The 26,759-nt window shown below is 34.8% G+C and overlaps 1 protein-coding gene across 1 annotated transcript in view; it reads right to left on the bottom strand.

Moving 5' to 3' along the window:
• LOC110451845 (rhodopsin, G0-coupled) overlaps positions 1-26,759 on the bottom strand; it is a 60,345-nt gene that overhangs the window by 14,070 nt on the left and 19,516 nt on the right. Inside the window, exon 3 of the mRNA XM_021500054.1 lies at positions 24,008-24,170. Coding sequence (XP_021355729.1) covers positions 24,008-24,170 — 163 coding nt within the window. The remainder of the gene's footprint in view (positions 1-24,007; positions 24,171-26,759) is intronic.

A 26,759-nucleotide genomic window follows, 5' to 3' on the forward strand; every position in this document is an offset into this window, starting at 1 on the left:
GTACTGTGACCTACGGAAACAGATGCTTTGGGAGGGTTTCGGCTACGTTGTGGAATAGCTTACCATCTGCTATTAGGAAGTCGAATACTCTGGCCAAGTTCAAGAGGGACATACAAACTCATCTCTTCACGTCTGCGTTTTATAATCTTTGCAAAGACGTCATGTAAATACCACCCTTTTATTTGTTCAATTATGTGCACATTGCTTGTTAAATGTATGAAAGTGATTGCAAGCCTTTGTTGTTTGTTTTCACAATTATAACCATTACTATTATCCATATGTTGTAAAGCGCCTTAGAGTAATTTTACAAATTATATAGGGCGCTATATAAATGCTGTATATTATTATTATTATTATTGTTGTTAAACTATTATTAATGTAACTGTATAATTTTAACCATGATACTTGTCAAATACTCTTAACCGCATTGGTTGTATGATAAGCGTTAAGCTCGGCTATTAAATTGGAGCAGTGATAACGCCCGAGTTTTTCAGTATAACGTTTTGGTAGTATTTATATAGTGAAGTGTAAAGTTAGTAGCATGCGACAGGTGCGTTAACCTGTTGCGTAATTGTATATGGACGATTCCATCGTAATGTACAAGCTACTATTGGTCTTTAAATGCAGAATATGTTTCTTATTGATGCTATTTATTGTTTAGGGGTTTAATATATGAGGAATAAATCTCAATGGAAGCAAAGATAGCGTTGGAGTGTTCTATACAAAGACCCCTAGAATCGGACTGTTACACTAACGATATCGTAATGTTACAGTCAATAGGATGAAAGGAGTAATATAAATAGTCATGATTTACCTATTTTGCAACGAGAAGTTTTGAAACATTTTGTCCCGTAAGCGTAAATATTTTGCCGCGCTATGTCAATTACGATCACGTGACAATCACATGCCTCGCAAGTCGTGCGGTGGAATCAACTTGCAAAGTAGAAAAAACAATTAAAAACACAAAATACTCAATTTTTAACAATAATTAAACATTGTATTTAACGAAAATGGTGTTAATTGTAAATAAAGCAGCCGTCGTAAGTTGTTTACGACAACAACGTAAACTTTGGATTGTTTTCCGGCACCATGATGTCGGGGCGGTATGTCTCNGTATACGTGCGTAACAAGAGGTGGAAGGCACGCTCGTTTTCTTATCGGAAATTGTGTTCGGTAGGCCTAATTATTTTAATTTGATATACAGTCCTACAGCAGTTAACTGCACCACGTGTTTTGTTAAGACTGAAATGTATGACCGACAAGGGATGGTCGATCTATATCATCAATATACTATATATTACTGGTGTGTTCTCCTTTCTCCCACTTTTTTAAAAACACATAGAGGCAGTAATGTTGTGATAGCAGTTATAGTTTGTTTCATATATATTTTACCTGTGTTCTCCCACATGACCTGTGTCATATATACAGTACTGTCATATACATATAGCTTTGATATAGTCTATTTTCATCATTTTTAGCCATTTTTTCATATCATATACCATTTTCATCAGCTAGATCTATACAAAACAGTTACGTGAAATTCACAAATATTATATATATGTTTAGATGATAATGCTTTGATTAATTAAATTTTAATTTCAATAGATTTAATTTTGGGTGAAGCATATTCATATTGATGCATTATTTACAGAGAATCTTTTTTACCAATAAATGCGTCTTCGGTGTAATTATTAATAACTTAGTATCACTCATTAGATTATTTTCCCCTAAAACATAATTAGTAGTTATGTTTCTTCTTGATAACCCATATGGCTTGGGTCCACTGATATTTCTAGTTGATAATAATGAATCTTAACACCTGATGATTTTGGGTCGATCAACTAACCACTTTACTGGTGAGCATTGAGTCGACAATTAATTATACAAGTATATAAGCTTATTAAGGGACATATAAGCTGACAGTTTGCAAAGCGATTAATCACTATTAACAGAAATTCATTCTCTGTCCGGTAATAAAAAAGCAAATACATTTCATAACCTAAATGTTCGTCACTTAATTGATGCTGTGGTGATTAAACAAGTGATATTGACCAAGCTGTATGTTTTGTAAGTATAAAAGGAAGTTGAGGGTCTCACATATTCCCCATCAACCACCAACATGGCAAATGCACAAATTCAAGTGACGTTTCTTCGTAACAAGTTTGGAAGACAGAACATCGCGTACAACGGATAAATTTACTGTGTTAACAGAGGTGAGCGTGTACATTGGAGATGTATCATCCCCAACTGTCCAGCTACCCTTAGTACCCGAAACAACATTCCTACTGGAAACGGCCGCCATCCCACATCTACAGCAGCATCCGCGTCTTCCAGGAAATACAAGTCAGCAACAAGATAACGTGGATCCAACACGCAGCAGGAGGACTAACTCAGACCAAGAGCAAAACGCTACTGTAACATCGACAGCCGCCTTAACCAACTAAAAGTTTGGTTTGGTTTGGTTTTATTTTGTTTAATGAAGAAAGTTTCTTAGAAAGGAGAGACGAGATAAGGTCCCAAATTTAGTCGCCTCTTACGATCATGCAATTGGGGGCAGCAGGTACAATTCTTACGCCCTACCTGCAGGAAAAGAACGCTTGGAGAATGGTACAACAGATGTAATCCAGTACGCCGACACAGCATCCCATCTTTTGCATTTGGAGTGACATTGTGATAAATGTGCTTGTTAGGGAATTTTTATTTGGTGCTTTGCTAGGATTTCTTAAAATTATGGACTTTTCTTTATCTGTGCTTTGCTAGGATTTCTTAAAATTATGGACTTTCCTTTTCTGTGCTTTTTATGGACTTTTCAATATTTCACCATTAGTAAGTTAGTGCTATTATATTAGTTTTATATCGTGTATCTTTGTGCATGTGTGCATTATACGAATATGATTAATTTGATCAACCAGTGATAAGTATTCCATGTGTACATGTAATTGTTTTATTTATTTTCATTCCCAGCATTGCATCTGTTTTTGCATATTTAATAATTTAATACATGATCTCTGTCTATACTGATTATATTTGTCATAAATTGCTTGCTAAATTTAGTTATATTTTATGAAATATACATATACATGTAAATGTATAATAAAAATGTATAAAATTGATTTAATATAAAATTAATAAAAGCAGGTTTTCAATTAATGTATTTTGATGTGTTTTTGTTAAGTAATAACTGGAATCTTGTATATATTTATTCATAATTCCAGTATATATTACAAAAATCAGGATATATATTTGTTAAATATTCCTATAACTAACACAGTATTTCCTATTGGTGAACAGGTAAATACAGGTAAATAATCTACCTGTACTATACCAGAACAGACTATAATGACACCTCTATTGTTTTCCAGTGTTTATATAATTCCTTTGATCAGAAAAAGGTGGGAGAAAGGAGAACAAACCATATTACTTCACCAAAGCTTAGTAATATGTATGTGTTGCTCTTGGATTATAACATGTGCAAATTTTCTTTTACAGTGGAAACTTTTATACCTCAGTATAAATAAACTTACCGTGGCTTATTATTGATGTTCCATCAATTCAATACATACATATATGTATATAGATTATGAACACAGTCATAATTTTCTAACAAAATCTAGGTATCACAAAATGTAAACACTGAATATTTAATATATATTCAATTTATTTTTCCAAATATGTATCTCTTTATCATAACCTATACTGTAGAACGTGCATGCCTCATACTACTAGTATAATGATAATATTTACTACAGAAAAAGTTGTGTTACCTAAATTGTATGTGTTATCGTTCCTGTATCATAACAAGTGACAATAATATGCCTCTACAAAAGTAAATATATAGTTTATCTAATTAGTGATGTTCTACCAATTGATAATATGTATATATATACAGCCGATATATGTTATATCCATGTAACCTTTCAAGCAAGCCCCTTCATTGTGTTTATTTATTGTATGTATTCTATATATACTATAAAAACAAGATGTTTTCTGTATCCATTGACTGCTTGGCCTTTCGAACCATTTGACAATATGATCGTGCTATATGCAAATGTACTTTAAAGTATGATATTGATTGGTGTAACCAATGATATAAACTTCAGTGAAATGGTTATAACGAAAAATAATGCCACATACAGTTTTGCATTTCATGCCATAATTTCGCATACCAGAGTTACAAATATATAATCCCAAATACATATTTTACAATCAGCCGGTATCTTGGCCAAATATAAAAAAACACATGCATACTGTCTTAAAATTCGCATGCTTTTGGTCTACCCCTTCCAATTAGCAGGTCAATATTTGGACGTGGGCAGATATATAGACCGCGCCCATAGAATGGGGCCACACAAACGCGGCCAAAGTAGACCAATAGTAGCGCGTTTTCTGGACTTTAGATGTCGTTTACTGGACTTTAGATGTCGGGAGCATGTAAGGTCGTCAAGTCACCTGCTTCAGGGGAAACCGCTAGGTATTTCAGAACAATTTCCTAAGGAGATAATGGAGAACAGAAAGCAACTATACCCTGTGTTAAAACAAGCCAAACGTGAGAGGAGGAAGGCAATGTTAGTGAGGGACTATTTATCGAGAGGGTCCTGTATGTACCACCACCAGGCCGGAACCCCACACGCAGAAATGTAAGTAGCACCCCTCCCACGGGGATAGGTGACAACGTCAGAGACCCAACGCCAAGACAACAACCCCACCGGGCATCCCCAACTAGGACAGGAAGGAGAATGCGCGCAAGCTAAAAAAATTCTCGTGGAACATCAATGGTGGCCCCGAGACCAAATTAGAAAACAAAGGTATTTTAAATTATATCAACACTTACGATATTGTGTGCCTTAGTGAGTGCTGGATTAATAATGAGTTTACCCCAGATTTAAAAGGTTACTGTTCAAAGTGCATTATTCGATCGAAAACAAAGTGTAAGCAAGGAGGTGGGATGATTCTCATATATAAAGAAAATCTCAGTGAATACGTAAAAGTGTGTAAGGTAACCGAGGATTCGTTAGTTTGGATAAAGATCACCCAACAAGATGCTGAAGATGTGTATCTGTGTTTTGTATATGTACCACCCTATAAGGCAAATTATTACAAATCATATGAAATCGATTTATTCGAGGAGTTGGAGCGTGATATGCAATTTTTCTTATCACAAGGCAAAGTGATCATAGCTGGCGACTTTAATAGCAGGACGGGAAACCGACTAGATTTTGTCCAAGAGGATTCCATTCATCAAACCCTGACAGCACAGGTATCAGATATTGTGAACTACGCAGGAGATATGTATCTACCGCCGCGTGTGAACCCAGATAGTACGGTGAATACATTTTGAAATCATATGTTAAACTTCTGCAAAACAACTGGACTCCGTATACTGAACGGCCGACATCATCCACATATGAACAGCGATTATACATTTAATGGATCGCACGGTATGTCGGTCATCGACTACGTATTGACAACAAGTGATAACTTTGAATCCATTTCAAACTTGATTATGAGTAGTTTCAATACACACTCGGATCACGCCCCCATGCACTTTGAAATTTGCATATCATTAGATGCTGTCACTGGTGATCGCACCAGTACACATATGCCACACGGGAGAAAAGTGTGTAACCAGATGGTCAGAGGAACACAATGACGACATTATTGAGGCAGTTAATGAAAAAATAGTAGAACTCGAAACGCTAGTACGCGACAGCACGTTTAGTACCCAGGAGGAAACGGACAACACAGTGCAACGTATATGTAATATTATTGATGACATTCCTTTTATATGTAAAAATAAACCAATGTCGGTGAGAAATGTGAATCACATAGGTAAACACACAGTGGATAAACAGGAAGACAAGCCATGGTTCAATGAAGAGTGTAAACGAAAAAACAGAACTTATTTATCATTCCCTAGAGTATTCAACAATGATAAAAAAATTGAAACACACAGGAATTTACATAATGCAAATAGGGTATATAAGGCATTGGAAAGACGCCTAAAGCGTGAATATAAGCGAGATGAAGGCGACATATTTGATAATATGAGGAAACGTTATCCAAGACTATTCTTCAAATATTTTAGCAAACGCAAGTCGGCTAAAACTTCGAACTTTAATATTGACGATTTTCGAAGCTACTTCAAAAATCTTGTGTCTTCTAGTGATGGAGATAACTTGGACATTGACGGTCAACAACACCCAGATGAAGATGTTATATACCCTGAACTCGATAATGAATTTACAGACGAAGAGATCCTTACTGCGATCAGAAACTTAAAAAGAAATAAAGGACATGGAACAGATGGCATTATAAACGAACTTATCATTGAGTGTAAACATACTTTGTTACCCGTTATTAAATCAATGTTTAACAAAATCTTAGATCAGGGACATTTTCCTACACGATGGGCAGAGGCAGCTATCGTGCCTTTATTTAAAAAAGGTGATAAAAATGACCTCAATAACTATCGGGGTATAAGTCTATTAAGCTGTCTTGGGAAACTTTTTACTGGTACAGTGAACAATCGATTGCTTTCATGGGCTAACACAAATGAAATTATTTCTGATGCACAATTTGGATTTAGATCTGGTTATGGAACTACAGACGCAATTTTTGCTTTACATTCTTTAATTAATAAGACATTCTCACAAAATAAAAGATTATATTGCTGCTTTGTCGACTACAAGAAAGCTTTCGATACTTTAAATCGATCTAATTTATGGCTCAAACTGTCAAAATGTGGCATTAGAGGTAATCTGTTATCAATTATTTTTTCAATGTATAAATGTGCAAAATCATGTGTCAAGTTAGATGGATTTTATTCTGAATTTTTCACTAATGAGATTGGATTAATTCAAGGTGAATGTTTATCACCGATAATGTTTTCAATATATGTGAACGATTGTGAGATGGAGTTTATACCTGAAGGTAACATGCCATACGAGTTAAACACTTTAAGCCTTTTTCTACTTATGTATGCCGATGACATGGCGCTGATATCAGAATCAGTGGAGGGACTTCAAAAGTCACTTGACACATTACTATTGTTCTCTGAAAAATGGAAGCTAACTGATAATACTCAGAAAACTAAAATTGTTGTTTTTCGAAAGGCTGGGAAGGCTCGAGATAATGAGCATTGGTCATATGATGGTGAAAATATAGAAGTTGTTGACGAATTTAATTATCTAGGATTATTATTAAATTATAACGGAAATTTTACTAAGACGCAGCATAAACTGTCTGAGCAAGGTCGAAAAGCAATGTTTGCACTAAACTCAAAGACACGGAAGTTTGATTTTAATGTACAAACTAGGTTATCATTATTCAGAACTTATGTGAGCCCAATTCTCAATTATGCAAGCGAGATCTGGGGATTTTATTGTGCCAAAGTACAAATGCATTTTTTAAAGCAAGTGTTAGGGGTGAAGCGAAGTACAGCTATTAACATTATCTATGAGGAATTAGGAGTATATCCTCTGATTACATTAAGAAATTAGAGAGTGTTCAAATTTTGGTTGAAATTAGTACATAGTCAGAATTGTATTATGACTGAAATATATAATGATCTTATGGAAAGGTTAAATGTTAGTGATAAATATAACTGGGTGAGAGATATTAAAAATGAACTGTATACTATGGGACTGAGTTATATCTGGGACACCCAGGTGACAATAAATGTAAAAAGTGCTCTGGATATTATTAAACAAAGACTTTTTGATTGTTGTGTACAAGAAATAAGGAGTCATATAGCTGAATCGACCAAATGCAGTATGTATAGACACCTAATATATGCACAAAGTTTTGATATGAAAATTTATCTCGGGAAACCTATCCAATTCAAGTACAGAAAAGTCATTACGAAACTCAGAATGTCCAGTCACCAGTTAGAAATTGAGCAAGGTAGATATAGAAATGTACCAAGGAACCTAAGAATTAGTAAATTATGCAATTTAGATATTGAGGACGAATACCACTTTGTGCTTAAATGTCCATCTTTTCAGATACATAGACATATTCACATGAAAAATATTATTGGTTGAAACCCAGCATGTTTAAATTCATCAGTCTTTTGAACTCTAGCAATACATCTGAATTATGCAAATTTGGAAAGTTTCTGCACAAATAATTTATGTTGGGAGATAATCTGAAAACAAATTTAAATGTATGAACTAACAACAATGCGTTCTCCTTCAATACATTATTTTTATTATTTTTTCTTTAACTAGTATATCACTGATGATGTACATTCATTCAAATACATGTTACTTATTTTATAAGTAGTACATCATTCATTTAAAATACATGCCACTTATTTGGTTACACATACACACTGCCGCCCTGGTAAGCATGTATTGAATATGTATGGTTGTAGTAATATCCTGTACCTATATGTTGTAAACTTCTGGAAAAATAAAAATGAAAAATGAAAAATAAAATGAATGTTATACTATTCTCAACATAAATAGAATGACCAGAATTATTTGAGTCTTTTTTGAGCATGTGGCATTATTCAAAACTATTACAAAAATAAAATAATGAAAAGAAACATTGCTAATCAACCCTACAAATATTTTATTTATCATAAAATATCTACAAAATATTACAAAAAGCGTTTTTTATTGAAATTGTATGGATAAAAGTTACTAACTACAATCTAAAAGCAAACAGGACACATAGTTTCATACAAAAAGAGTGAAAAATTGAACAAAATACACACAAAGTCTTTATAATTCATTTATTTTACATTTTACAATAATTTTTATCCTGATGAGAGTTGTCTACCTTGAAAAAAGTCGGAACTTTTTGCAGAGGGATAGAATTTATACAATGACACTTATTTTATTTACTATACCAAAAACGACGGAAATAAATTAAATTACTATATTTAATTGTCAATTTACTGTTCTTTTATGGAACAAAATTACTCTCAATCATGTACACGTTGGACAGCATTCCATATCCCGCTTACGCATGGTATATTAACATGTCAGGTACATATGTAACCGTAGGCTATCGCATGGTATGCCGTATTACGTGCACGCACATGCACTTGCATTTTATAGGGATCCTGATATTTTACAAACCACTATTTTCACAGAGTATTGTAATTGCATTTGTGAACCGATTTATCTGACAGAGCGTAACTCGCTGCTCGACAACAAAAGTCGTAGCGACCAAGAGCTTGTGAACTACTGTTAGCACGTGATACGTACAGGTGAGGTCGGTAAACAAAACACATCAGTCTGCATTACATGCGCCTCATATATATACGACCTTTTGATCGTATGTCAGTGTTTTCCTGTGAGTTAATTAATATCTTTGTATCATAAGCTTTATTTCTGAAGTACGTGTAATTGCACATGATTTCCAAGTTATTATTAAGTCTCGATATCGGGTGTTGACATATCATCGTCACGCGCGTGTACTTTTATTTACCCGGTGTTACTATAATTTACACTACGGTAATGGAATGCCCGATACGCAATACGGAAATGACGACACGAAAATACGACAAGAAAAACATGTGTATTACGAAGGGTGGAAAGTCCTTAACTACTATGTTTGTGACGTTAATATCTATATTTAGTCTTACCATGCTGTCTCTGATCATGTTGATCCCGTATTGCTTGTGAAGGTAATGAATCAGTTTAATGATGTTTATACCTTGCATACGGTCTTTTTACGTACTTTTCTGTTATACTTTCCATTTAATATACTGTTTTACTCTACTTTAAGTACACTCAGTCCACAGTCGAATTCCAGAGATTGTCATTATGCATATCGTAAGTTTGTTTACATCAGAAACCTATTGATGTGTCCTAATGTTTACCACTCAATTGTCTTTAATAATGGATAAATATAAGAATATCGTAATTATATTTATTGGGACACATCTATATTGTGAGGATTGTTACTATATCAACACATTGATCATCCGAGCATTTGCAGGTAAAATTACATACCCTAGCTATTACTTTACATATTGTTTACTTTTTGATGAATCACATTTTTTCAAACTTAAAAACATTGAATATCTTTTATGTACCATTAAAAATATACTACTTCTTTGCAATGATATTGAACTAAATCCAGGACCCCAATGTAACATAGAAATCTCACATCCTAATGTAGTCTCGATCGGTAGCCGTGATCGCTAACGCGCACAGTAATTGTACTACTGTGTGCTATCAAGCGTGAGCTTCAGACCACTCGCTCTCCCAAGAATTTCGGTTCGATCCCCAGCGGTTGTGGAAAAAAGAGAGTGATGTCTGATAGGGTTAGTTGTTATCGCTCCGATGGCACGGTGGTTTTCCCCCCGTGGGTTTTCCTCCACCACCAAAACACCATTTGTTCCATTAGCGGCGTCGTAATAAAAGCTCTTCAGAGCTTATGTGTGTTGTTGACAATTGTACACGACGTTAAATAAAGATTATTAGTATAAGTATTAGCTAGTCCGAATTATTCTGACGTTTTATCGACTTTTTTTATATCGGTCTGTCGTCGATTAACGTCAGAACTCCGGCCCTCTATAATATGCGGGAAATAAGCGACCCGTGCCCGGGTCGCACTTCAAACTGATATTTTAGAAACAAATCGTCACTTTCACACACATGTCGCACATGGATCGAAAGATATATTCTTAATGCACAAGATGAACATAAATTACATGCCTCAAACAACCAATACAATCACTAAAAACATATTTTTTCAAACTTACTCTGTTTTACTCTAGTTTTTTTATAGCCCCGCCTTCTAATGCCACGTGACTAAAATCTCGCCGGCCTACGTCATAACGTTGGGAAATACCTTCGGTAACGCGAGATCTCGTCAAGTCATGTAACATTGCTCATGCCCTAATTTCCATTAAAAACATGAGTTGGTATAGAAAACGTTGGAAAATACTGTTCGTAATGATCTTTGAAACATGTTATTGATACCACCTAGTGCATAAAGAATAGATCTTTCGATCCATGTGCGACATGTGTGTGAAAGTGACGATTTGTTTCTAAACTATCAGTTTGAAGTGCGAACCGGGCACGGGTCGCTTATTTCCCGCATATTATAGAGGGCCGGAGTTCTGACGTTAATCGACGACAGACCGATATAAAAAAGTCGATAAAACGTCAGAATAATTCGGACTAATCTTAATGTTAGATCTCTCAGAACCAAACTTGATATCATTGAAGCAGAATTACATGAAAATGACATATTATGTCTTACTGAAACGCACCTTTCTCCAAATATAACTGATGCTGAAATAACACTTAACTCCCATTCCCATAACATTCACAGACTTGATAGAAACACTGGACCTGGGGAGGAGTAATTATTTATCACAAAGACACAGCACATACTGAAAGAAGAATTGATCTTGAGCATGAAGATATATAAATGATATGGATTGAAGTATTATTCAATAAGCAAAAAATATTATTAAGATGTATTTATAGACCTGAATCAAATGTTGAATATTGGGATAAAATAGACCATGTTCTAGATAATGCATGTAACACATTACTTAACATCATAATAGCTGGGGATATAAATGTAAATATGTTGGATATACCTACTAACCACCATTTAAATAGACTAATGGTAAAATATAACTTTACAAATCTAATTAATAAACCTACCAGAATAACACAAACTACTGCCACTGCTATTGATATTTTATTCACTAATAATGTCAATGTTATAAAACATAATACAGTGAATACACCAATATGCAGTGATCACTCTGTGATTCATTTTACCTGTTCATATTTTGTATTTAAGCAAAAATCCTACCAGAAAACTATATTAAACTATGACAATGCAGATATTGATGAAATGAATAGAGCTCTAAATGAAATAAATTGAGAAATACTAATAAATACTCTTGACTCGAATGAGTTTAATACATTTTTAACAGATTCTATTAATAATCAAATAGAAGAATGTATAACCATCCAAAATTATAACTGTTCGCCCCAATGATAAACCTTGGATGAGGAACATTATAAGGCAAAAAATTAGACAGAGAAATAGATTACATAAAAAAGCTGTAAATAACAACACTGCAATTAATTGGGAAAATTTCAGAAAGGCTAGAAATAAAGTAGAAGACCTTGTAAGAGAAGCTAAAAACACTTATTACGAAAAGTTACAACAATCGCTTAGTGACCAATCTGTGCCTCCTAATAAGTGGTGGAAAATTGCTAGATCTGTCATGAATTAAAATAATGTATCAAATTGTCTTCCTCCTCTTTCTGAAAATAATAACTTAATGCATCATTCATTTGAAAAAGCAGAATGTCTAAATAACTACTTCAGCTCAATATCAACTTCTTCTGAAAATCTTGAACCCCTTACCCCCCATAAAATACTTTTCCCTTCCTTCTAGACAATATCATTATATATGAAGAGGACATTAAAGATCAACTGTGTTTACTTAATGATAAAAAACCCTCCTGGCCCAGGGGCATGATACCCAAGATAATAAAGAAATTAGCACCTTCTCGAATATGTCCTCTAACTTTACTTTGTAATAAGACTATTGAATCTGGTATTATACCTCTTTCTTGGAAAACAGCTAATATTAATGCAATATACAAAGGTAAGGGTGCTCAAAATGATGTCTCTAACTATAGGCCAATATCTATTACATCATGTTTTAGCAAAATTGTTGAAAAAGTTATTTTTAAATATATGTTTAATTATATGAAAGAATGTGATATCATAACAAACACCTATCAGGCTTCTTACCAAGAGACTCGACTGTAAACCAGTTATTATCTATATATGACACTATTGTAAATAACTTGGATCAAAATAATGAAATCAGATTTGTATTTTTGTGATGTAAGTAAGGCGTTTGATAGAGTTTGGCATGAGGGTTTACTTTTTAAATTGGAATCGTATGGCATAAAAGGGAAAATATTACAATGGTTTAGTAATTATCTTTCTGATAGAAAGCAGAGAGTATCAACAGAGGGTTTTTATTCAACTTTTAAGCATGTCAAAGCCGGTGTACCCCAAGGCTCGGTCCTTGGTCCATTTCTTTTCTTAATCTATAGTAATGATATAACAGAATGTGTAACAAGTAAAATAAAACTTTTTGCAAATGATATTTCTCTCTATGAAGTAATCGAGGGTTCATTGCCAGAAGGTGCTATCTGGATTTTTTAACTTTTCGAGATAATTGAGATTTAAGGTTTTAAATATATATATTTTAATCATGCTTTACATGAGAATGTTATTATTTGGTAATATTGATGGCATGTATAAGTACTTTTTACTGTACAGTACTTTTTGTCATATCTGTCTTTTAAACTGCCATATTTGGTCAAAATGCTCGATAGCTCCTTTTGGCCGGCGAAATTTACCTCAATAATAATGAGCAAAAAGGTGCTATCTGAAGATAGCCCCTTCTGGCAGAGATAATTTATTCTAAACTATTAACAAAAAAGTTGCTAACTTCATGGAATTGAACGGGGTCAAACACATCACATCAGCGCCCTACCATCCGAGTACCAATGGTCTAGCAGGAGAGGCGGCGGCTCAACACAGAAGAATCTCGCAAAGTTTCTTCTCGCGTATCGAAACTCGCCTCATGCTACGACCAACGAGACGCCCTCAAAGCTATTCATGGGAAGACATCTGACGACTCGACTTGACTTGTTGCGTCCAGACACAAGACGACGAGTGGACCAACGACAAGATAAAATGCGAAAAATCAGGACGCGATCGCGGTTATTCGAAGTAGGAGAAAAAGTGTCAGTACGCGATTATCGTGGTAACCGCAAGTGGTTATTAGGTCAAATTTCCGAACAGATCGGACCTGTTTCGTAAAGAGTCGAAATCGCACCAGGAACCCTGTGGCGACGTCATGTTGACCAAATCAGAAACGCGCGAATTCCAGCATCTTCAATGCCGGAATACACCATGTCGAAATCTTGCACGCCAGCAGTGTGTCGGAATATTGAACCGATTGTGTTACCTCAATCAGACACACCATCACGTCACGTGTCTGTGCGTCAGGATCATCGTGTTGTCGAGAAACACTCAGAAGCACCACTTGTGGTTCCTAATCAACCAGAGACACCAAGGGTTCCACGTCCAATAGTTGCACCCTCAGTTCGACCGCGAAGGAACATTCAGCAACCAAAGAAGTGTGGTGACTTTGTACGTTATTGACTGGTTAATGTGTATTACGATGCCACACTGTGTTAAAAAGGGCATAATAATCCCTAGTGTGATCACAGGAACCAGAAAGGTTTCTTTGTTAAAAAAAAATTGTTATGATGTTGTTATTTTCAATGTTCAGAACAGAAATTATATTTTCAAAGATCATGAGAAGTGTATAAACTTTATAAAGGTAATATAAAGCATCCGTTGACAATGACGTTAATTAAAAAAAACTAAACATTTATAGCTTATAAAAAACGTTTAAAAAGCTAGAAGGGAGGAATTGTAGTGTATAAGACATTCCGGATATTAAAATCCGTCCGCGCATGATATTAGTCACGCAATAGAACTCTCCTGTATTAAAGTCAATAAAGTTAGGCTTGAGTTTACTACCAAAATGGCTGTTGTTTAGTTTGTACTGCTGGTCACAGAAACCCACATACACGACAGTATTCCCGGTACTTCTGTTTTCTTCCGAAAATAGCAATGGAAACCCCCGGGTTGTTAATGTACACATAATGTAAACAGTGTATGTATCGTTATCACTACGCGCACGAGAACGCAGATTTTATACTACAGTACGCATGTCTGCCTCCAAAGTCACACCCCATAATTTGTAATACCATGTATCGTTTGCTACACCCGCCCCCTCCCAGCCCAACCCCAAGCAAACGCGCATGTCCAAGTATCCATGTACACCGGCAAACGCCAAATATCCATGTACAATTCATTTTATACTGCTGTATATATAATATATCGTGTATTTAGTTTGCTACTCTCCCCAAACCATTCTCCAAATTTTGCGCCCTGATATACAACCTATTCACACCATCCCCGAAATTTCATCACCTGTAGTTAGCGACAACATCACTTAATGAAATATACTTGTACCTGATTAAATGTACTATGTTAAGCGTAATTTATTTCATTAGCAGTGTACAGATACTATATAATGAATGGTTTGCTTTTCCTACATAGTAATCATTGGCTTATAAAACTTTATTTATGTTTAACTGTTTTTTTTTTTTATTTTTTTATTTTTTTTATTTTTTTATTATTAATATTTTTATTATTCAATATTATTGCATTGCATTGCACCGTTAAATTGTCATACTATGTGACCCATCCCCGTCAACTCATTCGTAAACGTTTGTTTGCAGGTTACAATAAAACTTGTCTCGCACGAGCCAGGGGTATTGTATGGGTTGTGTGAAACAAATTCTGATGTTTTATATAAAAAATTATAGTCTATGTATTCGAAAGATATAAATTCCCTGTAATTACTCTGTATTTTTTTTTATAAAAAGCTTTTACCTGAAGCTGTTACCCGGTCACTGTAGTTTAATTGTTTGTCGTCTGCTAGCGATGTTGAGAGCGTCTGTTAGAGTGCAGTGCGTGTTGTACAGCGCCACCTTTTGTCATTTCTAAACATGATACATCCAGGCTTTTCACGAGTTACCTCCTACTGGTCTTACGTTAATATAAAACTACGTTTCTGACCATAGTTACCCCACGGTCAGTTTTATATATTATATATCATGTTGCACCAAGAAGATATATTGATCATTTTATTTGTGTATACTTTTTGTATCGTTTTTCACGTCTTATTCATTTTCTACCACTGGATCTATGCACACTACATTGTAATAACTCTGATTTGTCCCCCTGATAGATTTGTACACAAATGCTTGATTTTTGACAATGGGTAATGATTATATGTCACACAGGGTGGCAATCGGAACTTTATACGCCAAAGCATACGGTATAAAATGTACCGTTTCTATTTTTTCTTATAACATTTCACTTTGTTTCCCTATTTATGCATAGTTTTAAAAAACAACATAGCAAAATTTGTAAATATCTTATACCGCACGTGAACAATTGCGATTTTCTGTTTATTTTGCTGTTGCTAGTTATTGATAGAAGGCTTCCGCTCTCCTTTTAGACTAGATAGAAATTTTGCAGGCGGGGGTGTTTTAGTATATGTAAATGAGGCTTTAAACGTTAGTAGGCTGGTTGACCTCGAAGGCCCCTACACCGAAGTATTATGGTTTCAGGTATTTCTTCCTGACTAATGTCTAATAATCAGGACAGCATACCGTTCTGCTTATCACAATAATCAATTTTGTCTAATAATCCGGACAGCTTACCGTTCTGCTTATCACAATAATCAATTTTGGGATTTTAGGCCTTCCATAAACGATGCTGTAGAATTATCGAGAAATATTATTTTGATAGGAGACCTCAATGTTGATATGCTAACCATGTCCCAGAATCATGCTTTTGCTGACATTATTGATACTTTTAATTTTACAAATGTTATAAATGAACCTACACGAATAGGTCCCACCAGGTCCAGTTTACTTGATCCAATTTTAGTGTCAGAATCTTTGTCTTGCACCGACTCCTGCGTCATAGCTACCGAAAACTCCTTTACTGACCACGAAGGTTGTGTCGCATATATTTCTGTCCCGTTATTTATTAAACCCATCTACAAACGAAAAATGTGGTTATATAAAACAGGTGACTATGTATTATTTAATTACCTTATCGAGGATAATGACTGGAATACTCTTTTTGCTACATGTAACTCAGTTGATTCGGCTAGTGAACGTTTTACTGAGGTTTTTCTCGATTTTGCTTGTAGAACAATACCACATAAAGAAGTTACTATAAGACCTAACGATAAGCCATGGATGAATTCAGACATCAGAAAAAATATGAGACTACGCGATAGATTACGAAAAACAGCCAAGCATTCTAAGCATCCACGGGATATATCTAAATTTGTATTACTCATCTGATCCTAAAAAATATTGGCGACTGATCAAGAGATTGATGGGAAATTCAGGGACTTCGCAGTCTATTCCTACTTTAGTTGATTCAACATCGGGACGTTTATTAGTTGACGATAACGACAAATAAAATTTATTGAATAAATATTTTTGCAGTATCACTAACATAGATGATAACAATACTGAGTTCATTTGAATCTGTGATGTCTTGTTGAATTTAACATTTGGCAAAGCCTCAGGCATGGATGAAATCAGCCACCATATGTTGAAGTACACTGCAAATACTGTATGTAAACCACTTGAACTTCTTTTTCACTTATCGTTATCTACTTGTATTTATCCTGATATTTGGAAATTTGCTAAAGTCATGCCGCTTTTTAAGAAGGGTGATAGGCATTCTCCTTCTAACTATAGACCGATTTCTCTTTTGTCTACGGTTGGTAAAACATTTGAAAGGGTTATCTTTAAGTACTTGCATAATTATTTTTTTGAAAAATCTATTTTATCAGTACCAATCAGGATTTATGCCTGGCCACTCAGCTGTGTATCAATTAATGGAATTATATCATACTATTTGTCTTGATCTAGAAGAAAAGAAGCATACTTGTTTAGTTTTCTGTGACATCTCAACAGTTTTTGACAGAGTCTGGCATAATGGTTTATTAGTCAAGTTAAAATCATATGGTATCTCAGGAAATTTTCTTTCTTGGATCGAAAACTACTTAAGCAACAGACAACAGAAAGTGTTTATAAATAATTCTTCTTCTGATGCTTGTTTGATATGTACTGGAGTTCCTCAGGGTTCAATTCTTGGACCATTGTTTTTCTTAATTTATATAAATGATATCGCCGAAGTACTAGAATCTACTACACGTCTCTTTGCTGATGATACGTCCTGGAAGCTTTAAATAGATGGGCTAACACTTAACTTGTTACTTTCAATCCAAATAAGACGGAAGTTATTTTCATATCAAATTCAAATGATATAGATGAATATCTTGAACTGTTTCTGGTGGAAATATTTTGAATTTTAACAGTATGCATAGGCACCTTGGAGTTACATTCAATTCAGATGCAAAATGGTAAGATCATGTAAGTGAAATCTATAAATCGGTAATGAAAAAAAAAAAAAATTGCGAAAATTCAAATATATGTTGAAGCGGGATGCTCTCTTAAGAATTTACAAAACTTATATATTGCCAGTTTTAGAATATGCATGTGAGGTTTGGAATGGTTGTACTCTGGTCGATTCTGAAAAGTTCATATGCTAGAAATTAATCATTATGTACAGAATCTGGTCTTGAATTACTTTCGGATAGAAGAAGAAGACGAAAACTTCAGTTAACCTACAAAATGGATAGGCATCAAACCCCAAACTACCTACCAAATCTACTTCCCACTAAGATAGGAGAAAACCGACATGCTCTTAGAAATAATGATAACTACAAAATTCCCAATTTCAGACTCTCTTCTACTAGTTTATCTTTCTTGCCTTTGTCAATAAAAATGTGGAATACTCTAGATTATAGTATTAGATCCATGTCTTTCTCATCTTTCAAATCAGCTCTAGTCCCCAACATACCATATACAGTACCCCCTAATTACCTACGTGGTGACAGCAAACTAAACATTCTTCATACCAGACTAAGACACGAATGCAGTCCTCTCAACATGATCTTTACCGTGAAAACTTGGTCCAATACTCCAATTGTATAAATTGTGGCTACCATTGCGAAAATGCCTATCACTTCTTCTTTGAATGTCAACCTTACACAAATACTCGTACAGTTTACTATACTTTTTGATCATATAAATAATTTAAATGTACATTTAACGTTGAGATTAGTACTGTTTGGAAATGAAAATCTGGCTTTGGATACAAATTGTGATGTATTCAAACAAGTGCAAACTTTTATTAGATCCAGTGGAAGATTTTAACATGTTTTGATTATGAACTTTACTTTAAGATATGGTGTTTTTTAAAATTTTGTATGTGTATTTGTTACTTTAAAAATCGCTTCATATTACTATGAATTGTAATTGACAGTCTATATCCTCATCTGTTGTTTTGCATTATTGTTGTAAGGAGATGGCTTCATAAGTTGTAATAACTTGTGCCAAATCCTATTTTCCAATAATGGTTTATGAAATATGTTTAAAGTCAAGCACGAGAACGACTATCACTATTGAGTGATAATGATAATGATCTCAACAACGGGTAATAATACGTTACTAGATCTATATATCTGTTACCGTATTTATCATCTAACCAAGTGTTATTATACACTTATTGCCCTGGTGTGAGGTCTCCCTGACACAAGGGCAATAACTGTTTTATTATTCCAAAATTCCATCTGTGGAATCTGTGTTATATACATATAACAAAAATACATCAACAATATAAAAGCGTGTCTGATTGGTTTAAATACATCACATGACAGGATTATAAAACATCGAGTCTCCCTCACGCGATCCATTTTCCCTGTCGAGTATCCCTCTCGGAACCCCTCGCATATTATCGGACGAATTGTCTCTCTTTGTTAGACTCTCTAACGCCCGATGTGTTCCGGATGACACCCAAACATCAACAATGGCTGCGAACGGGAGATCCCACCTCCCAACAGCTGAAGAACTTGAAACAGTGTATGTATCGTTATCACTCGGGAAACATGATTTATCTCGGGGAAACAACTCTTCAGGTCTCCCTCATACCAGGGCAATAAGTGTATATTATTATTCCTCGTCGATTTTACAGCGTGTCTGATTGGTTTAAACACATCACATGACAGGATTATAAAACATCGAGTCTCCCTCACGCGATCAATTTTCCCTGTCGAGTATCCCTTTCGGAACTCCTCACATATTATCGGACGAGTTGTTTCTCTTTGTTAGACTCCTCTCTAACGCCCGATGTCTTCCGGACGACACCACAAACATCAACAATGGCTGCGAACGGGAGATTCCATCTCCCAACGGCTGAAGACCTTGAAAGGCTATCATTGTTGTTTAATTTAACAATGACAGTGATAGGTATTTGTAGCATATATATGGTACCAGACCTAATGAAATGATGGCCAACAGGTCTGTCACAACTAGTTTTGCCCCGATGATCGATTATAATCGATATCTTATCGGAAAGGCAACCGATTCCCAACAATAGATTATGATTTGTCAACATCGATGAATGTTTTCAAAACCGGAAGTGGGAGTTCTACTTTCATTTTCACTAAGAGAGAACGGGAGTTCTTTGTCATTTATAATAAGTGTATATGTAACAACGTATTACAACGTATGTAAAACGTATTACCACGTAACCGTCACTACTGTACATATGGCCATGAAAAAGCCATGAAATTACCATGAGATGAATGCCATGAAAAAGCCATGAAAAAGCCCATGAAACACGACCTTTTTAATGGCCCTTATTTTGTTAAACCCCATTAAATTACCATGAATATATTTTTTCAGCCATGAAAAAACAGAAATTCAAAGCCATGAAAAAAGGCCATGAATGTGTGTGTCAAGGAAATTCATGGCCCATGAAACATCAAAATTCATGGCCATGAATTCAGCATGAAAATTCTAGGATAGAAATTATCATGGCCATGAAAAAAATCATGGCCATGAAAACCCCCCCTGAAACATGACCGAATTCATGGCCCATGATTTTTTTGCCATTAAAAAGGTCTTTTTTTGCAATTTTCATGGCCATGAAAAAAAAAAAAATCCTACCATGAAAAATACACGGATTAAAACTACATATAATTTCATGGCCATGAAAAATTATGCTCCACCACGAAAAATGAAACTCATAAATAATACAGGCATATATAAAGCTAGGCTGCATGTTTAAACAGTTAAAATATTATCAGAGTACTTTCCGGATTTGAACAAAAACAAGGAGAGGAACGAGAACATGAACCACCTCCATTTACACAGGTAAGATCAGATGTTCCTTCGTGTGTCGATCTCGTCTTTATAAAGTTGTGTTTAACCACTAAAATATAAACCAGCAAACAAAATTACATTTTATCATTTTATGCTATTTTGTGTGTGAATGAAAATTGAATCGAAAGTCAATAATCATTGGGTTTCATCATCAGATATTGCCGTAAGATTTCAGGAACAATTCAGAAATGTTTCAGCAAAGCCAACTGCTATATGCATAAGCAAACCTTACTGTGATTTCTAGCCAAACAACATTAAGCAAGTTCCGGGACATTTCAACAATGCTTCTTAATCACTGTTTGCTAAACAATACAACATACACTTCAACATTAGGACCAAAAAAAAAAAAAAAAATGTCTTGTTTCTCAAATTATTGTTAGATAAATTTAGGGCAATTACTGACTGTAGTGATGGGTAACTTTAGTCCATTTAAACCGTTTTCTAAGTGATTTTTTTTTATATATATATCGTCTTCAAATAATAAAAATAAATTTAGAAGTTAGAACGACATGAATGCCCTCCTGCTTTCTGTCACAAAATCTTTCTATTTTAGTAATTTAAAAAGGATGACACTGTCTGACCTTCACCCGAGAATCCAAAAATGCAAACTTGTCAATCATCAAAATTAGATACAAATATTTGTGTGTGTTGTCATGATGCTGTTTATTACAATCTGAATGTCTCCATTATTGATGCAGATCTAGATCATGATTTAAAGTACATAAAACTTAAGAAGGCAAGAATTACACAAACCTATGATCACTAGTTACATATGGTGAGTGAATGAAGTATATCTATATTTGTGTGATCATGTCTTGTACATGTAGCTGTGGAACTTTAGAAAGTGATAGTAATTAGTATTATTGTTCCATTATTATACACGAATTTCACATTGAATACTTTGAGATTGTTATATTTTATGAGATTGTGTCATCCCATACGTATGCTGTTTTAAATCATAATGTGAGATGTTGTTTTAAATCATAATGTGAGATGTTGAAGTGTGTAGCTTACATAGTCCGATATGAACACCGACCATCTGTACTCTTATACGGGAATTCGGGTGTAAATTATCTCATATTGTTGTATTTCATCAAATTGTAACATGATACAAGTATTCCATCCAAATAAGGTCGTAGTATTATGTTGTTAGTCTGTAAATTAACGATATAAGTGTTTAAATGCGAGGTGAAGACTGCATATTGAACCAATCAATGTGTATCAGCAGACGACAAGTCCACCGCTAGATGTAATCTGTATTTTTACGGGAAACACATGTTTATACTCAAAACGATTGTTCAGCGTGTTGATATAACATCATACCTGTCATGTGTATTCCATTTTATCATACTGTCTAATCTTTTATAGCCCATTAGAGTCGAAAGTTTGTCTTGGACATAGCGGTTCGTCTTCTACGGCAGCCATATTTGTTTATCTTTTCGGTAACACTCGGGAGTCATCCACATAGTATTTACTCGGATCTCTCGGACTTTATTAACTTAGTATATTAGATTCGAAGGTTTGATCATGGAAACTGATGTTATAGTTATTGACCATCAACTTTCTTCTAACTACACTTGTTTCAGTTAATAAATGATCATTAAAAATAAAGAAAATTAATTTAATGATCATAAAAATTAGTTTCATGAGCATTAAATTCTCATTTCTTTTATTATCGAAAACAATAACGGCTTAAAAATTTAACAGAACAGTTCAGCATTTTTCAGCATTATCCTGAACAGTTCAGCAGTTTTCAGCATATATTTTCTCGTATTTACGAAGTACATTTATCGTGATGTGCCAAATGTACACTCGTGTTGTGATATGATAAATCGTTCCAACATATATATATACCATGATATACCCTAATTAATTCTGTAAATATTCATGGCCATGAACATGCATGGTGAACACTATATTAAAAATTTCTATGATGATATATATATAGATATCATGGCCTTTGTTGAAAAATTCATGGCCATGAATTTATGATCTTTACTAGAAGCTGTGGAATTACTTTTTCATGGCCATGAATTCTTCATGTCTTTACTTGGACGCCATGATATTTTTCTTCGTGGCCTTGAACTATCTGGTATCTCGGACACTTTTAGAGCAACTAATTTTAATGGCAGTGGTTTTCCAAATTTCAATGCCATGAAATACACCATCGGAATTCATGGCCATGATTTCATTTGTTCAGGGCCATACTATGACCATGATTATTTTTTGCGACGATAAATCATGGCCATGGTTCTTGACACTCGTATCAGACAACTATATTCATTGAAATTTAAGGGGATGTATGTGTGATTCATGGGGTATTCAAGGCCATGAAAAATATATTCATGGCATTTAGGCAAGCCCATGAAAAAAACTTCGACGAAATGTTATGGCCTTATTAATGACATCCAGGCTTTTTAATGGGGTTTTCACAGGAATTTCATGGGATTTTTATGGGATATGCTTCCAGTAGTGCGTGTTCTATCCTGTTACTATGTTAAACAATACGGGTTCAGTTTAAGTAGTCTCAGAGAGAGACGGTAGGGAGAATGGGAGAATCCTTTATTAATGACGTTGGAGGGTTAGTTATAGCAACAGAATTGGACTTTCGTACGGCTAGGTTAAAAAGTTGAATCAAAATACATATCGTGATGTGTCTTTTTGAATTACTTCAAAATATTTCGTATTTGTCCATATAAGAATTGTAATTAATTGTTATAATGTTAAATCTACCTTTGATTGTTTTGTTCATAACAATGACCCAGCAATTAGACGTACTATCCCTCATTCGACCACATATTTAACTTAAACACATGTTTGTATTGAAAAGAAGGTATTTTCTTCATAAATACATAAGACATAAAATCAAGTAGCAGTAACTACGAAAGTTTGATACAAACATACCTTACCCTATTAACACGTACGTGGTATCATGTTTTGCCCTGAAATTATCTGTTTTCACTATAGACAAGTTTGGAATGTTACCATAAGATAGCACATAGCCTGGCATTACTGCGTACCTGTCATCACGTGGTATCATGATATGCGTTTCTGTAAAGCCACATCTTACTATATATTAGAACTTGTTACTTTACCTGTTGGAGAATGCAGACGCTGCAGTCATAGGATACCCGAGCAGGGCAACGATCAGGTCACTCACGGCCAGATTTAGGACAAAGAAATTAATTGGTCGTCGGACGGACCTCCTTTTAGCAAAAACGATGATTATCAGTAAATTTCCGAGGACACCTATTATACCTGTAAAAGCAAAGAGGTTTACTCACTAAATAAGAAAGTATGTTACCGAAACTTTACAAGATAACTGTAGCAGAGATGGTGTTGATTGTACATACAGTATGTGATTGGGAAGATGTACCATCACTTTTGCAAAATTATTGCAAAATTATTTAAAACCCGTTATTTCAAAATGACTTATCTTGTTAACTTTCAGTAAAGAAATTCTTATTTTTGGTATGCTTTGATATAACAACATAGGTCCCTCTTTCACAACCAACGTGTCATCTTGTCTTTCCTTCTTTATCTTATCTCATACGGTCTATTCACTTTTTTTAAAACACATAAACTGCATTTATGTAAATATATATATATGCAATAAAAATCACTATCTAAATACAATAACCTATTGACCATAAATAAAAAAGAAACTATGAGCTGAAGCAAAAAATCATTTAAAGATAACAACAACCTTTTGAGTAGGAACAACGAGCCAGCAAATAAAATATAAAAGGAGTGACAACAAACCACCAATAAAGTGGACAACGAACTATTGAGGAGTGATACATCAAATCAAAACAACAAACTATTGAGGAGTGGGTACATCGAATCAAAACAACAAACTATTGAGGAGTGGGTACATCGAATCAAAACAACAAACTTTTGAGGAGTGGGTACATCAAACCAAAACAACACTATTGAGGAATGGGGACAATAAACTATTGAGGAGTGGGTACATCAAACCAAAACAACACTATTGAGGAATGGGGACAATAAACTATTGAGGAGTGGGTACATCAAACCAAAACAACAAACTATTGAGGAGTGGGGACAACAAACTATTGAGGAGTGGGGACAACAAAGCAAATGCAATACAACAAACTATTGAGGAGTGGGTACATCAAACCAAAACAGCAAGCTATTGAGGAGTTGGTACATCAAACCAAAACAACAAACTATTGAGGAGTGGGTACATCAAACCAAAACAACAAACTATTGAGGAGTGGGTACATCAAACCAAAACAACAAACTATTGAGGAGTGGGTACATCAAACCAAAACAACAAACTATTGAGGAGTGGGTACATCAAACCAAAACAACAAACTATTGAGGAGTGGGTACAACAAACCAAAACAACAAACTATTGAGGAGTGGTACATCAAACCAAAACAACAAACTATTGAGAAGTGGGTACATCAAACCAAAACAGCAAACTATTGAGGAGTGGGTACAACAAACCTAAACAACAAACTATTGAGGAGTGGGGACAACAAACCTAAACAACAAGCTATTGAGGAGTGGGGACATCAAACCAAAACAACAAACTATTGAGAAGTGGGTACATCAAACTAAAACAACAAACTATTGAGGAGTGGGGACAACAAACTAAAACAACAAACTATTGAGGAGTGGGGACAACAAAGCAAAAGCAAAACAACAAACTATTGAGGAGTGGGTACATCAAACCAAAACAGCAAGCTATTGAGGAGTGGGTACAACAAACCTAAATAACAAACTATTGAGGAGTGGGTATATCAAACCAAAACAGCAAGCTATTGAGGAGTGGGGACAACAAACTAAAACAACAAACTATTGAGGAGTGGGGACAACAAAGCAAAAGCAAAACAACAAACTATTGAGGGGTGAGTACATAAAACCAAAACAGCAAGATATTGAGGAGTGGGTACATCAAACCAAAACAACAAACTATTGAGGAGTGGGTACATCAAACCAAAACAACAAACTATTGAGGAGTGAGGACATCAAACCAAAACAGCAAGCTATTGAGGAGTGGGTACAACAAACCAAAACCACAAAATATTGAGGAGTGGGGACAACAAACTATTGAGGAGTGGGGACAACAAACCTAAACAACAAGCTATTGAAGAGTGGGTACATCAAACAAAAACAACAAGCTATTGAGGAGTGGGTACATCAAACCAAAACAACAAACTATTGAGGAGTGGGGACAACAAACTAAAACAACAAACTATTGAGGAGTGGGGACAACAAAGCAAAACAACAAAATATTGAAGAGTGGGGACAACAAACCAAAACAACAAACTAATGAGGAGTGGTACATCAAACCACAACAACAAGCTATTGAGGAGTGAGTACAACGAACCAAAACAACAAGCTATTGAGGATTGGGTACATCAAAACAAAACAACAAACTTTTGAGGAGTGGGTACAACGAACCAAAACAAACAAGCTATTGAGGAGTGGGTACATCAAACCAAAAGAACAAGCTATTCAGGAGAGGGTACATCAAACTAAAACAACAAGCTATTGAGGAGTGGGTATATCAAACCAAAACAACAAACTATTGAGGATTGGGTACATCAAACCAAAACAGCAAAATATTGAGGAGTGGGTACATCAAACCAAAACAACAAAATATTGAGGAGTGGGGACATCAAACCAAAACAACAAACTATTGAGGAGTGGGGACAACAAACCAAAACAACAAAATATTGAGCAGTGGGTACAACAAACCTAAACAACAAACTATATAGGAGAAATACAACCACCATAAAACTTACAATGAATAGAGATAGAGCCATAAAAACACTTACATTATTTAGAGATACAGCCATAATAACACTTACATTA

Source organism: Mizuhopecten yessoensis, unplaced genomic scaffold (genome assembly GCF_002113885.1).
Source record: "Mizuhopecten yessoensis strain PY_sf001 unplaced genomic scaffold, ASM211388v2 scaffold6213, whole genome shotgun sequence".
Taxonomy (NCBI): Eukaryota; Metazoa; Mollusca; class Bivalvia; order Pectinida; family Pectinidae; genus Mizuhopecten; species Mizuhopecten yessoensis.